We start from the raw sequence: 16,481 nt of genomic DNA, 5'->3' as shown, positions 1-16,481 counted from the left end.
CGGGAAAGGGAAACTAGAAAGTGAATCTGATCCCCGACTAGGCGGAGTCCAGCTCCGGGAAACAGAAACTTCTGGAAGAGCTGAGTGGGGGCGCCCCCCGGCCGGGCTGAGGAACCGCTGTGAGAGGTGTGCGCAGCGCGGGGACGTTCTGGGTGGAATTTGCAGCTGGGCCTTGAGACCTTGGTCTTGGCTGCTCAGCTGCCTTTTTGAGTCCACGTGCCTTAGCTTTTTGCGGGGTGGTTGTTATTTGTTGGATTTTTTTTTTTTTTTCCCTTAGCTAAGATGACTAGAGATATTTCAGCGTTATTTTTGTTGGGTGGCACCCGATGCGCTTTATAGCTTTGTGCATCCTAGGCTAAAACTCAAGTCTTGACTCAACAAACACAAGTGCAATGCCGTGCACTTGTGCCGTGATTTTCACTGGGTAAACCTAGAGAAATTTGGGGGCCAAAACGTGTATATATTCAAAATTTTGGTAGCTATTCCAGGTTCGCTTTGCAAAGAGGTTTTTATACCCCACCCACAATTCTATGAAAATTCCCTTCCCTTCCATGCCCTTGACAACTGAGCTTCCTATAGTAAGGTCCTATAATACTATTATAATAATCTATAGTAAGGTCCCATCTTTATGATGGGGTTGGCTTCCCCTGGTAGCTTAGATGGTAAAGAATCCGGCTTCAATACAGGAGACCTGGGTTCGATTCCTGGGTAGGGAGGATCCCCAGGCGAAGGGAATGGCAACTCACTGCAGTATTCTTGCCTGGAGAATCCCCATGGACAGAGGAGCCTGGCGGGCTATGGCTATAGTCCATGGGGTCACAAAGAGTCAGCGTTAGCAGTGCAGAGTCTTAGCCACTGGACTACCAGGGAAGGCCCCTCAATAGGTTTTATTAAACGACTGCTAAGAGCTAGACATTGTTCAAGGCCCTGTCAGTATAGCCTGGAATAAATCAGACAAGGGACAAGCCCTCCCCCCTCCTCCCCCCTCACACTGTCTGATGCATTTTATTCCTGATTATGCACAGGGTGGAGATAATTCTCAAACTTTGAGAAAAGTGTTCATCGTCACAGAGTTTAAAAGGCACAAGTTTATCACTTTTATGCCTTGGCAAAATGCCGTGCTAGGCACTTTGTTTTTCAAATGAATGGACAACAATGTACAGTTTTTGCTAGGTGTCTATTAGTTTAAATAATGCTGACTTTGGCTTTGCAAGAAAAGGGGCCTTATACCTAAAGCCAGTTCTTGCTCCTTCAGAATTAAGTTAAGCGTGGCTAACTAACAGTGTAGGTCCAGAACTGCAGTTAGCTGTGCATTTGTGATTTTGTTACACTTGTTTGTTTGGAGTTAATTTCTAGTGTGAGAGGTGAAGGTAAATAACAGAATATTTTATGTCAGATTGTGCTATGGAGAAAAAGTAGAGAGAGGGTTGGTGTTTTGCTGTTATAAATATATTGGGGAGGAAGGGTTTGAGGTGGGGGAAGAAGTGAGCACTGTGGATATGGGGTCAGGGAAGAGCCTTCCAGACTGGGGAAACAGTAACTGCAAAGGCCTAGGGATGGAAGCATACTTGGCATGCACAGATGGCATCGTTGGAGTGGAGAGGGCAGGGAAGAAGTCCTAAGAAATGAGGTTGGGGAGGTAATGTGGATGTGGTGGGTCTGTAGGCTATGGTAACCTTTAAGTGGGAAACCACATTTTAGAAAAAGTACTGAATGGCTTATTTGGAGGTACAAAGACATGCCCAGAATTTCCTCCTTCCTGAAGATTTACAATATTTAATAGAGCTCTGTTTGAAAAAATTTCCAGTGTGTTGATGGTGTTTTTTTCTTCCTTGTTCCTATTTCTTTCCTTTCTTTTCGCTGTAGCTGGGCCGAGAGATAGTCTTTGGTTACCAAGGTTTGAATGAACAGCAACTAAACAGTAAGTGATAAAAATCAAAAGAGGAAAAAAATCCGATTATCAGCTTATATTGTTTAGGATTTCAGATTCAGAAAGACTAAAACGATCTGTAAAAAGTTTAAAGGAATATGCATGATCAGGATTGAGAAGAAGAAAAGACCCAGCTGTTGAGTAGGTGTTGAACATGCTGAATTTATTAGGTGGAATTTGAATATCAGTATTTTTTTCATAACTTGTCAGATTGGGTAAATTCATGGGAAAATTAGCAGTGTATTGTCTTCTGAATTCTTATCAACCTGTAAAACACAGCAACTGGAGAAAAAGAGAAATAGAACATGAAAAATGGCAACTAATAGAAAGTCTGCTTGGGAAACTGAAAACTTAGAAACTCTTCCAAGGTACAGATCTAAGCCGGAGTTTCTCAACCTTGATGCTATTGACATTTGGGTTGTGGGAAGCTGTGCAGTGCATTTTAGGATGTTTAAGCAGCAATCTTGCACCTATCCACTAGATGTCAGTAGCACGCTGCAGTTATGAAAAACAAAATTAACTCCAGAGATTGCCAAACCCAACTTTTTTTTTTTTTTTGCCTTCGGGGCAAAATCTTCCTCCTTTCTCTTCCCCACAATTGAGAATCATGTAACACCCTCATGTATATACCTAATTTATTTGAATTAGTCTTCACAGCCCAGGCTGCAAGAGATAAAAGATGGACTTTAGGTAGGAGAGGAAAATTAGAAATTAGATCACAGAAAGTCAAGGGTGGTACTGGAGTTCAGGAAGTGGCCTGGGTGAAAGAGTTGATATCCAGGGCAATAACAGAGAAGGCTTACTCCCTTAAGCACTGGCTCCAAAGTATACGTGGCTGGGTCTGACTGGGGGCAAGATCCAGAGCTATGGACACCGACTGAGGGTGGGAAGTTCAGGCTGGGGCGTGCTGCAGGGTGGAGGCTCTTAGCCCCTATGTAGTCCCCGTTCTGGCAGCCTCAGGAGAATGGAGACATTGGTTTCAGGATGGTCCCCAAGTGGGTGGATCCTGTGGTGGTGTGTAGACAGTGGTTATCAAGGACTTAGACGGGGGCACTTACAATAGTAGTGAATGGCCTGAGCTAAGGTTTGGCCTGATTTAGGGTACATGAGAGACATTGCCTGGGCACTCAGGGAATTCTAAATAAGGACAGTGAATGACTGAGGTTCTGTCAGTCATTTACATGGGAGTAACAAGCTCCTAAAATTCAGCTGTCAATTTAAAGACTTCTTGGTAATGCCTGGAGATACTCATTTGTAAATTCGGCGATAGTATTTTCAATACCAGAGAGCATCTCTTTTCCTGGATTCACTGCTTGCTTTTCTCTGCAGACGTCCAGGCTGTCCCACATTTTAGTTTTACTGAACTCCCCAAAGGGCAGAGATGTCTTCCAGAGTTGGGAAAGATGGGAGAGCGAGATGATTGTTAGAGGTTGTTAAACACAATAAGTACATGTGATCTTTGAAGCTTGTCAAACACATATCACACAAACACACTGCATAATCCAGAGATTTATTTTGCCTTAAAGAGCTCTGCTTTCTGGGTACAGATGATGTATGACAATATTGGGGAAGAGTTACCTAATCAAAAATTGACACTTATCCAATAACTATTTGATTTTCATATTTCTGACCTGGGGGAGTTGGCAGTGGGTAGACTTATTTTAGTACCTTTAGAGCCTCCTTCCTCAAACACAAGCACTTTGAGTCGTGTTTCTGTTAATAAACCTCTTGTTTTAGTGATAGATTGTGAAGATGGCTTCTGTGTAACGCTCATGCCTGCTCCTGATACAGACCTTACTCACCAATTCTTATAGAATTTCAGTAATAATTTCCTATAGAAATCCAAAGCCTTGTTCAGTATTTCTGTGAATTCCTTGGGGACTTGTCTTTTCTGTGGATTTAGGGTTCCCACCAGGAAATACAGGCAGCCTCTAGAATGTGGAAAAGGTACCAAAAGAATTGTCTCCTAGGGCCTCCAGAAGGGGTTTGGATGTGCCAACACCTTCATTTCAGGCCAGTGAAACCCATTTCAGGCTTCTAACCTCTAGAACTGTAAGATAATAAATGAGTGTGATTTTAAGCCACCCAGTTCATGGTAATTTATTAGCCACAATAGGAAATGCATACATCTTCCCCCCAAACACATACAAGAATGAAAAAACAATGACATTGTTTCCTTAATTTTCCTTTTAAAAATGTTATTTGTTGGGCATTTAATAAAATGTTATCAAATGTTTTAATAAAATGTTATAATCAAAGGGGATTGCTACAGATGGTCTCTCAGACTCTTTAACATCCTTTTCCTATTTATTCATCTAACTAAATCTGTGCTAGCAAATGACTGAATCAATAGTGCTTCAAACAAAATGGCATAAAGCAACAGAAATTGTTTGGAACAACGAATTAAATTTCAAATATCTTCATGGAGAAAATTGACCTTTAATTGACTGTGTACTTGTTTTCCTGTCTGTCTCTCTCACTCGCTGCTTGAGGTTTGGGGGGAAATGTCTGCTTTGTTCACTGAGGGGTAGCAGAATACGCCACCCCCAAATATGCCACCTTGCCATAAGGATTATTTTGAGCTGAAGGCAATTGAAAAGAAGAAGATAGAAGAAGAGCTCTCTATTCTCCCCCATCTGCCTGAAAAATAATGTCTCTCCTCTCTCTACCAGGAAGGACAGAAGTTAATCACCTGAGACAGCCCTAGTCCCTAAACAGCCCAGAGACACTGACAGAAAGATATATGTAACACACCTTATAAGCAAACTCTTACCTTCTATTAGTTTCCCCCAGATGTTTGCCTTCATACAATTTGCTCCTTAGAAATTTGAAGTTCTTTGCCTTTGCCTTATCATTTCTCTAAAAATGTATCATTTGGTTGTTAGGATGCTATATAAGCCCACCTTCTGGTCACCGCTTTGAGTTACTCATCACTGGGTACTCAGGTGTATGCCTGATGCATGTGTTAATACACTTGTTTTTCCTCTTGTTAATCTGTCTTTTGTCAGTGTAATTTAAGGCTCTAGCCAATGAACCTAAGATGGGTAGAGGTGAAAGAACCTTCCCTTCGCTCCTTCACCCTAGTACTTTTGATATCTAGCGCTGAAAGCTATTTATTGATAAAATGAATGAATTGAACATTTTATTTTATGTAAGTCCAGTGTTTGGTGGTTTTTTTTGCTTTAAATCTACTCAACAAACTACTATTTTTTTCTCCTTTTTTCCCTACTGTATAACATTCACAGAGAAATGGTTCTTTCTCTTCTCTCTCTCTCACATATAGAGGCATGTATGTTCTGTTTGACTATTTTCTTTTTTAAAAAAAAGACACTTCACGGGTACACATTTTATTTACAGGTTTTTTTTAAATTTATTTTTTTATTTTTTTTATTTTTTTTATTTACAGTTTTAATGAGTGGGATCGCTTTTCTACTTGAGCCAATTTTTTAACCAAAGCAAAATAACCTAAGTAATACAGAGTGTTAAAGTACAGCATAAAGATACAAAAACGGACATACTAATTCTAATTAGGAATGTAATTATGATACTACATTTTTTTATAATACACAACTAAGTTTAGGAAGTCACACAAACATAGATCAGTGATTTGAATGAAACGCATAAATTTGTAGCAAAGCATTGTAGTTACAAAAAAAATTACCAAAAAAGGCACAAAATTAATGCTTATTCTACCTTTATGTCATATTCCTAGATTCTTCACCAATGTTACATGAGAAAGAAAAACTAAAGCAAAACACGTGAAAAACTGAAATCAGAGTCACTAATGTTATCAAATAGGGAAACAAATAAAATCTAGCAGCCATCAGCAAGAGTACAGCACAGAGAATGCTGTGAAAAGAAACAAAATTGCCAGAAAGCTATGCATCATACTCTTTCAAACCAGTAAAATAGGCTCCTTCATACAATGGAATGGAAACAAAATCATTCTCTTGTAAGGTATAGAAATGCAAGTTCTTTTTTTTAATGCTGTAGATGGGTCAAATGTTTTTGTAATGGTTAATTCTATTTTATAGAGTGGGCCAGGAGCACATTTATGGATTCTGGGGATGATATGATGTGTACTGTAATACTTTGATTGGGATAATGGACACTCTAGCTAAAAAAAAAAAAGAGAAAATATGAATACAGAAGTATAAGACAAAGGCTAATGAAACTTCCTTATATCTTAGCAACATTTAGAAGGAACTCAAATTTAAATGCAGTCCATCCTGCTTTTGAAGAGGCTTTCCTTCAGCTCCCAAATCTTGATTGCTTGAGGCAGTTGCCTGTGGGAAACAACAGACCTGTTTTTAGTGGTGGAGCTGCTCTTGGTAGCTGTGTCTGCATGGGACTGATAACCAGTCACTATCTTTGGAGGAAGTCCCAACTTTTCCTTGTATACCCTCCCTAAATGTGTAACAGTTTCGCTGTTTTCACATTCAGTAGTCCATATTGCAATTTCATCACCTTTCAGTTCAGTTAAGTCACTTAGTCATGTCCGACTCTGTGCAACACCATGGACTGCAGCACACCAGGCCTCCCTGTCCATCACCAACTTGCAGAGTTTACTCAAGCTCGTGTCCATGTCTTGTCACCTTTAGCTCTAACATTAACAACAGCTCCATATACATCATCATTGTAGTCATCAAAAGATTCTCCAGTAAGGCACAGCAAGCAGTATCTCTAGCCAAAAAACATCGAGGTCACTTCATCTCTGCTGTTTGTTCAGTGTAATTAGCCATTGTCCTCCTCGTTTGTTTTTCTCATCTTTCCACATAGGCTCAATACCATCCTTAAAAAGTGAGTAGTCACAGCCAGACATTAAATTACTAGATAACTGGATATGGTTGTACAGAGCCCAAAAGGTCTCAACAGTGTCGAACTTAGAGATAAATCAAAGGTTTTGCTTTTATCATTTTTAAAAAACCAGAGTGCCCATCTGTTCTGTAAAGGTTGTTTATTTAATACAGTGTTCTCCTGATTAGATTCTGTTTTCTCTTCTTCTGTAGGCAGGGGATTGGGAATAGGGGTGGTTTCTGGTTCCACAGTTGCCATCTCACAACCACTCCTGAAGGCTGTTTGACTATTTTCTGAATACAGCTAATGTTTTATCAGGTTTGAGTAACTGTTCAAAGATTACGTCACTGTGGTGAGTTACATAATGTGTTTCTGAAAGTCACAAGCAGAAAAGATGGTTAGTATATTGGGACAGCAGCCCATATTTCAGTGCCTGGGGGTCACAGCAGAGTTCTCCAAGTCAGGAGCCAGCCTCAGGGCCCGCTCATAATACTCCAGGGCTTCATTCATTTCTCCTTTTACTTTGTGGAGTAACCCAAGGATACTCAAGCTTTCTATATCTGATGGATTTTTCCGGAGTTTCTTTGAAGCCAATTTTGTCAAATAATTGATGCTTTTATCCCTATCTATTGATGTGCTTTCTATTTTTATTGCTTTTAAATAATGGCTAATTGCATCAACTTCAGATTTTTTGTGAAGTTCCAGAAATCGGCCGTAGTGGAAATGTATGTGTTGCAGCATATCTTTGTTGAGTGATTTCAAGCAGAACGCTTTTTGAAAAGTATCATCAGCTTTTCCGTGCTCACCCGCTTCTGCGTACATTTCTGCCAGGCTTGTGTAAGCGTACTCAAATGTGGGCTTTAGTTGCACAGCACGTTTGAAATGTTGTAAGGCTAATAATACCAGTCTGTTGATGTTTTCTTTATCCTGTCCTTTAGGCTGACAGTTTGTAGTTTTCTTTATTTGGATTATTTGTGACTTGTAGCAAAGCCCTGTCTGGTGATGCTGGAAAGCAGAGAAGGGGGTTTCCGCCAAGGCCAATTTTGAGAGCCGAAGAGCTTCATCCAGAACGCCTTTTCTTCGGTAAAACTTGGCAGCATACCGAAAGACATAAATCTTAGAGGACTCATCAGTCAGTGCTTCTTCGATGTACTTTTCTCCTTCAGCTTCTTGCTCTACATCTTGAAGCTTCAGGCCGAGAAGAGCCTTAATGTACGCGTCGTTTGGATTTAGCCTGACAGCCTGTTTCAGGAGGTTCAGACAAAATTCCGTACCACTCTGTGGTCCTTTGTTAAAGCCCTCCAGGCGATAGATGACGATCGCATACCCAGTGATAAATTCAGGGTTTTCAGGGTCCTCTTCCAGAGCCTTTTCAAAGCAGACTTTGGCCTGTTCATAATTCTTTCCTCCGCATTTCAGCAAGGCCCATCCTTCCTCACAGTCCATCTGAGGACACTCCATTCTATAGCTGGAAGACTTCCCAAGGTTCCTGCAAATGTTCTTCACCTTGTCCAGGTAAATCTGGGCTTTTGCCTGTTGGCCCATATGGTAATACAACCAGGCATAGTTGCCCCAGGTAACCAGACTTCTCACTTCTGATTGGTTGGCCTGTTCTGGCTGGGTTAAGTCTTCAGCTTTTTGTAAACTCTTCAGGGCTTCTTCATTCTGGCCTTTCAGGTGCTTCACATAGGCCAGTAAGTTGTATATTCCCACGTTGTATTTGATGTCCAGGAACATAATCTCCTCCAAGATCCTGTTTTCTAAATCCGGTATTTCTGTCTCTTCAATGACCAACTCCCATGTAAAGTGACATCTCAACTGTTGCAGCTTATCCTTGATCTGATCCTCATCAGCATTATAACTGTAAAAACAAAAGCAGATTTTCTGTTAGGTGACAAGAAATAAGCCAGGTAAAACGCTTCCTATTTAGAGCCTAGCCTTGAAAAGGGCATGCCTGCTTCGATCTTCCTCGAGTTCCTGTATTTCTAAGATCCATGTGGCCTCTGAATGCAGCTTGCTTGGCTCCATACACTGACTCCAGCATTTTCTAGCCATGAAACTTCTCTGTGCTTCAGAACCTCCTTTGTAAAGCACAGAAGATAAACTTATCACACTGGATTTGGTGAGAATTAATAAGCCTATCTATGTAAAACACTCAGAGCATGCATATTTCATGCTATATAAGAGTTTTCTGTTTTCCTATTGCTGTATTTAAGGTAGAGACCAGTAAGAAATGCAAAGCCTTAGGAAATATTATTGACATCAGGACCTTAGTCTACAGATTGTGTAACAAATAAGACTATCTAAAATGTGATCATATTTGACCCATTTATTTTAGTTGGATTTATTTGTAGGAAATATTTATTTATTTATATATATTCACAGAAATTTGCAAAGATTGTACATAAGGCAGTTCTCCCAAAGATTATATTTTATCCAACTATAGTACAACGTCAAAATTAGGAAACTGGCCGTGGTACAATATGCACACTGTTCATTTTTCATTCCTACTAGTAATGTATGCTTCCCTGGTGGCTCAAACGGTAAAGAGTTCGCTTGCAATGCTGGAGACCCAGGTTCAGTCCCTGGCTTGGGAAGATCCCCCGGAGAAGGGAATGGCAGTCCACTCCAGTATTCTTGCCTGGAAAATTCCATGAATAGTGGAGCCTGGTAGGCTACAGTCCATGGGGTCGCAAAGAATCAGAAGCAACTGAGTAACTGACACACATACAGAGTAATGTATGAATGATCTAGTTCTTTGTATTCTTACCAGAATTTTATATTTCCACTTAAAAAAAAATGTTATTAGCTCTTTTAATAGATGTAGAGGTAGCTCTTTGTGGTCTTAATTTGCATTTCCCTAATGCTAGTGATGTTGAATCAGAGAAGGCAATGGCACCCCACTCCAGTACTCTTGCCTGGAAAATCCCATGGACGGAGGAGCCTGGTGGGCTGCAGTCCATGGGGTCGCTAAGAGTCGGACACGACTGAGCGACTCCACTTTCACTTGAAGAGCAAAAGTTTTTACTTTAAAAAAAAATTTTTTTCTGGTCCTGAGAAATGGCATGTGGGCTCTTGGTTTCCTGACCAGGGATCAAACCCATATCTCCTTCATTGGAAACACAGAATCTTTTTTTTTTCCTTTTAATAAAAAATTATTATTTATTTTTAATTGGATGATAATTACTTTATAATATTGTATTGGTTTCTGCCATACATCAACATGAGTCAGCCATGGGTGTACATATGTCCCCTCTCTCTTGAGCTTCCCTCCCACCTCCCACCCCACCCCTCTAGGTTGTTATAGAGTACCAGATTTGAGCTCCTTGCATTATATAGCATATTCCAACTGGCCATCTAGGTTTTTTTTCATCCTTTTTTTTTTTTTAATTATTTTTGAGACTTCCCTGGTGCTCCAGTGGCTAAGACTCTGAGCTCCCAATGTAGGGGGCCTGGGCTTAATCTCTGGTCAGGGAACTAAATCCCACATGTGGTTTGCACAACCAAAGATCTCTCGGGAAACAACCAAGACCTCGCAGCCAAATTAATTAATTAAAAATTATTTTTAATTAAAGAAAAAATTGCTTTACAATATTGTATTGGTTTCTGCTGTATGTCAACATAAATCAGCCATAGGCATATAGTGTCCCCTCCCTCCTGAACCTTGCATCTCCCACTGCATGCCACCCCTCTTGGTTGTCTGGGTCTGAGCTCCCTAGTCATACAGCAGATTCCCACTATCTGTTTCACATATGGTGATGTATATGTTTCAATGCTACTCTCTCAATTGGAAGTGCAGAGTCTTAACCACTGGACCATCAGGGAAGTCCCCAAAGTTTCTACTTTTGATGAGGTATAATTTATTGATTTTTTTTTTCCTCTTAATGGATCATGTGTTTGGTGTCATGTCTAGGAACTCTTCACCAGGCCCTAAGTCCTGAAGGTTTTCTCCTGTGTTTTCTTCTACAAGTTCGATCATTTTACATTTAAATCTGTGATCCATTTTGAGTTGCTTTTGCGTAATGTATGGAGATTAGATCAGTGGCTCATTTTTCAGCCTGTGGATACCCAGTTGTTCCAGCATCATTGGTTGAAGCCTGCTCATCCTCCATTGAATTGAATTTGCAACATTGTCAAAAATCAGCTGGCTGTGCTTGTGTGGGATTATTTCTGGGTTCCTTATTCCACTCCACTGATCTCTGTGTTTATTCTTCCACCAATACCAACCATCTTGCTTACAGTATACAAACAGTCTGAAAATTGGGTAGGGTGATTCCTCTCTATTCTTTTTTTCAAAATTGGTTTTCTAGTTCCTTTGCATTTCCATATAAATTTTTGATTAATATTTCCTGAGTCTATAAAAGTCTTGCTGGAGTTTGATAGGAAGGTTTTTGTCAACTGTGAAAAATAGACATTTTTACTATGCTGAATCTTCTAATCCATGAACATGCTGTATCTATTTATGTAGCTAAAAATACCATGGATGGAGGAGCCTGTTAGGCTGCAGTCCATGGGGTCGCTAAGAGTCGGATATGACTGAGCGACTTCACTTTCACTTTTCACTTTCATGCATTGGAGAAGGAAATGGCAACCCACTCCAGTGTTCTTGCCTGGAGAATCCCAGGGACAGGGAAGCCTGGTGGGCTGCCGTCTATGGGGTTGCACAGAGTCGGACACGACTGAAATGACTTAGCAGTAGCAGTACTATGCTGAATCTTCTAATCCATGAACATGCTGTATCTATTTATGTAGCTATTCTTTGATTTCTTTCATCAGCATTTGTAGTTTGGGGCATTCAAGTCCTATGCATGTTATGTTAGGTTTACACTTAAGTACACGTATGTGTGAGGTGAGTTGGGGAGAGTGGCCTTATTACCTCTTTATGGTGGTGAAAATCCTGAACTCCACTAGCCCTCTTTGTTGCCATCTCAGTGGGGAGTGGGAAGGCACCTCATTACCACCAGGTGGGGACTGATATCTGCATTGCCTTTTATGGTCTTCACCCCCCCACTGCAAAGAGAGGGACCCTTGTTGCTACCCAGGTAGGGATGAAAATCTTTGCATTCCATTCGGCCTTCTCTGGCATCATCTATTGGCGAGGGAGAGGAAGAGTCCAGATGCCTAGCTCATAGCCTGGTGAGAATAGAAGTCTGGGCTACCCACTCAGCCTTTGCTAGCAGAGTTTGGAATGGGGCCTTAGTTTTTGTTTGACTTTTCCTGTGGTATTTGGCTGGAGTAGTGGTTGTTTATAAATTTTTTGTTTTGCTAGACTGTCTCCTTTCTGGTCCCTTTGGCTAGAGAGAGCAGGTGTTTCATGATACTTTTCTAGTCACGCCTACTGGCATTTCTAGGTTTCTGGCTTCTCCAGCCCTCAGTCTGGGATATATGCAGAAAAAAGGAATATCCATATACAAAAGATTGAAGTTGGACTCCTTCCATATACTATATACAAAAAATGAATTCAAAATGTGTCAGAGATCTAAATGTAACACCTAAAGCTATAAAAATCTAGAAACAAAACAGGGAAAAACTCCATGACATTGGATTTAGCAACAGTTTCTTGGATATACTAAACACAAAGGTAACAAAAGTAAAAATAAACAAATTGAGCTTTAGCAAAACTAAAAAGTTTTGTGCATCAAAGGGCAGTATCAGTAGAGTAAAAAGATATCCCACAGAATGGGAGAAAATGTTTGCAAATCATGTACCTGATAAGGGATTAATATTTAGACTAATAAGCAGCTCCTATAACTCAATAACAGAAAAACAAATAACTGATTAAAAGAATGGGCAAAGGACTTCAATAGACATTTCCCTAAAGAAAATATACAGATGGCCAGTAAGTACATGAAAAGATGTTCAACATCACCAATCATTAATGAAATGTGAATCAAAACCATAATAAAATACCTCTACACATCCATTAGGATGGCTATTTACCAAAAACATAGAAAGTATCAAATGTTGTCAAGGATGTGGAGAAATTAGAACCCTTGTGCATGGCTAGGGAGAATGTAAAATCGGGCAGCTGCTGTGGAAAATGATGATTCCTCAAAAAATTAAATATAGAATTATCATATAATTCATCAATTCCACTTCTGGTAGATACCCAAAATAAATGAAAGCAAACACTTGAATAGATATTTGTGTACTTATATTCATAGCAGCATTATTCACAGTAGTCAAAAGGTGGGAGAATCCCAAGTGTTCTCCAGTGGATGAATGGATAAACAAAATGTAGTCAGTGCATACAAAGGAATATTATTCAGCTTTACAATGGAAGTGCATTCTAATACATGCGTCAGTATGGATGAACCTTGAAGGCATTATGTTAAGTTAACTAAGTCAGTCACAAAAGGCTGTGTGTTGTATGCTTCCATATATGAAATATCCACAATAGACAAATCTATAGAGACAGAAAGCAGATTAATGGTTACCAGGTCTTGGAGTGAAGGATGAGAGGTGAGTGACTGCTCAGAGTGACGAAATTTTCTTAAACTAGATGGTTGCACTACATTGTTGTACTAAATACTACAAAATTGTATACTTAAAATAGTTAAAGCTATGGTTTTTCTAGTAGTCATGTATGGATGTGAGAGTTGGACTATAAAGAAAGCTGAGCACCAAAGAATTGATGCTTTTGAACTGTGGTGTTGGAGAAGACTCTTCAGAGTCCCTTGGACTGCAAGGAGATCAAACCAGTCACTTGTAAAGGAAATCAATCCTGAATATTCATTGGAAGGACTGATGCTGAAGCTGAAATTCCAATACTTTGGCCACCTGATGCGGAGAACTGACTCATTGGAAAAGACCCTGATGCTGGGAAAGATTGAAGGCAGGAGGAGAAGGGGATGACAGAGGATGAGATGGTTGGATGGCATCACCGACTTGATGGCCATGAGTTTGAACAAGCTCCAGGAGTTGGTGATGGACAGGGAAGCCTGGCATGCTGCAGTCCTTGGGGTCGCAAAGAGTCAGACACGACTGAACAGCTGAACTCAACTGAACTGAAAATAGTTAAAATGGTAAATTTTATCATATGTGTATTTTATCATACATGTATCAAACATGTATGTATGACTATAAAAATTCATGTTACTAGCCTGAGTAGAAATTCTGCAAATTATATATGTAAATATGCATGTGTGCATGCTAAGTTGCTTCAGCTGTGTCTGACTCTTTGCAACCCCATGGACTATAGCCCACCAGGCTCCTCTGTCCGTGGGATTCTCCAGGCAAAAATACTGGGGTGGGTTGCCATACCTTCCTCTAGGGGATCTTCCTTTAAAATATAAAAGTTAATTACTATGCCATCTGAAATGATCTCATGAACCTCCATTGGTAACTTTTAAGAAACATCAGTTTAAAGATTAAATAAGGTATCATTGAATAGAGACTCTGGTTCATGTCTAGCTCTATCACTTATTATCTGTGTAGTCTTAGCTTTTTAATTTAAAATTCATTGTTGGCAAAAATAAGTATAATAGGAGTAATTGCCTCATAAGTTTCTTTTGTAAATGTAATAATGTAAATGTAATAATTTACATAATACTTGGAAGTCACGCTGGCACTTGATAAGCATCCAGGACATATCTACTTTTCTATTATTATGATGATGATTTTTGTTACTGTTGTTATTATTTTCTTATCGGTGATAATCCACTCTTTTTTGTCTGTGAGCCGAAGGAGGGGAGAAGGGTTGACAATAGGTCTGTAATTATGCATTTTCTGAAACTGATGCCCCTTCAAAGTTTTGTACACTAGAACACTGAGGGCGAATTTGCAGGCCAATATTAATGTTTTTTTGATCTGATAAGATCCAAGGTTCTTTGAATCTAGATTCAGTTTAGATAATACAGTTTACATTAGGCCCTTTAGCTAAGGAAGATGTGGGAGTTCCCAGACACAGAACTCTAGCCAAGTCCTGTGGACAGGAGGCTGTCAAGGATCGGCAGGCCACCCGGCTTCCCCAGAGGACAGTTAACCTGCTAATCTTAGATCCAGTCAGACTGACAAAGCCTGACTGGAACCCGGCAGTGCAGATATGAGACCAGATGCCAGCAGAGAAAGGTCTTGTTCTCTAAGCAGTGAGCATCTCTCCCTCATCCACCACAATATTTCTCTCAAGATAGCTGAGAGACCCCACTGCTGTGGCTCACACAGCTGTGTGCATTCTACTTTCTTCCTCCTGTTGAGGAGCCAGAAAGCAACATCTGTATCCAGATTAACTGTCCATTCCCCCTCTAGGTCAGACAGAAATGAGATTGGTGGAAAATTGTTTCGGAGACTGGGATTGTTTTCTCCCTTCCACCCTTCTTGTTCCCCTCCCTTTCCTTTGGTTTTAGCAAATTCCTAGATGCTAGCAAAAAAGGAAAGTGAACTGATCCAACAGTTTATGGGCATGAATGTGCGTGTGTGTCAGTGCACACTCACGCAGACATTCGGTCCGAGACAGTTGGTCAAATAGAAAAATAAGGAAATGGCATCACTGAGACTAAGTCTGTTGATAGAGTATGGTTAAAATTTCTTCCAGAAACGTTATACAGAAAGGCAGAGAAGCAGAGAAATGCTTACCTCATGGTTGCTGTGAATTAGGCAGCAGTTCTACAGTGTCTTGTCTAGCTGGGTGGTCTTCTCTGAGGTCGGTTCTGTCCCTCTTAGGGATTTTCAGATAAATTTATGCCCAGGTCAGGGCTATATAAGGGAGATGAACAGCAGCTAATGATGGAACTTGTGGGTGTGGTTTTGCAACGATAAGTTGGAAACCGAAAGTAGAAAGTGAAATTGAAGTGGGCAGAATTGCAGAAAATGAAACTTAAACAGCTAATGCTTCCTTTGTTCTGTTTTGAAAATGGATTGAGAAAAGGCTGGTGGAAAGCAGGTTTTTTGATGTGCCGATTCCTCTCTTCGGGAATTAGCAAGCCCTGGGAGCAAGCTCCTGCAGATGGTGAAGGACAGGGAAGCCTGGGGTGCTGTCTATAGTTGATGGGGTCTCAAAGAGTCAGACATGACTGAGCAACTGAACGACAGCAAATTCCTCTCTCAGAATTTGTAGGGCCTTTTAGAAACCCTGGAACTAGGAGATGCCAGTAATGTAGAGTCCACTGAACCTATAGCCAGGGAGTCCTGTGAAAATCGGCTCTGTGAACTTGCCAATGCCATGCCCTCAACCTGTGCCTTCGTTTGCTCATCTGGAAACAGACATTGTTCTTTATATGGTATAAAAGTCTGCAAGTCAGTAAACCAGAGCCTTAACTCAAATTTGTCTCTATTCTCTGACAGATCCGTCTTACTAATTATTTTGTGCCTTTGCATACCCTTCTTTCTGGAGAATGATCAGTGATTAAAAAAAGAGTCCTAAAACTTCTTTATTCATGGGAACCAAGAAAATCTGCTAGAATCTTGAGACTTCAAATAAAACATGTTGGGCCTGAATGAAAATATTTCCTTATTTATAATGCTGTCTATTGTAGCCATCTAAAGTGTTCGTATTCACTAGACATGATTATCATATCTGTGTAAGAGTATTATCTTCTTGGTGCCCATGGCATCCACTTTTGGCCTGCCTCAACCTGGCCTGTGTAGTCTTATATAGTCATGGTGCTTGTGGTAAGAGGTTCAGAAGAGTAAGTGCTGATATAATGGAAAAACCCGAATGAATTTTTGGTTAGTCCAGTACTTAGCAACTACTTGGCGCATAAAAGCTTGCAAATAAAAGGTGACTATTGATGATGATGGTAATAATAGTAGTAGT

The 16,481-nt window shown here is 40.2% G+C and overlaps 1 protein-coding gene, 1 long non-coding RNA gene and 1 pseudogene across 2 annotated transcripts; 1 reads left to right on the top strand and 2 right to left on the bottom strand.

The window, feature by feature from the left end:
• Window positions 1–63: 63 nt before the first annotated feature.
• Window positions 64–6,074, top strand: LOC132658444 (uncharacterized). Its single transcript, XR_009598097.1, has 2 exons — window positions 64–126; window positions 1,867–6,074. It is a non-coding gene; the product is annotated as an uncharacterized LOC132658444 (long non-coding RNA).
• Window positions 5,276–6,985, bottom strand: LOC105612361 (eukaryotic translation initiation factor 4E-like; annotated as a pseudogene).
• On the bottom strand, window positions 5,276–15,400 carry IFIT1 (interferon induced protein with tetratricopeptide repeats 1). The gene is made up of 2 exons (XM_004020283.6): window positions 15,302–15,400; window positions 5,276–8,588 (listed from the first exon to the last, which is right to left on the bottom strand). Exons 1-2 carry the CDS (start codon window positions 15,304–15,306, stop codon window positions 7,154–7,156), a joined length of 1,440 nt encoding a protein of 479 aa, XP_004020332.1. The 5' UTR covers window positions 15,307–15,400; the 3' UTR covers window positions 5,276–7,153.
• Between the last annotated feature and the right edge of the window lie 1,081 nt (window positions 15,401–16,481).

This window comes from Ovis aries, chromosome 22, assembly GCF_016772045.2.
Source record: "Ovis aries strain OAR_USU_Benz2616 breed Rambouillet chromosome 22, ARS-UI_Ramb_v3.0, whole genome shotgun sequence".
Taxonomy (NCBI): Eukaryota; Metazoa; Chordata; class Mammalia; order Artiodactyla; family Bovidae; genus Ovis; species Ovis aries.
Note: the sequence above shows the minus strand (reverse complement) of the source record. Positions and strands in the feature narration are given on the sequence as shown.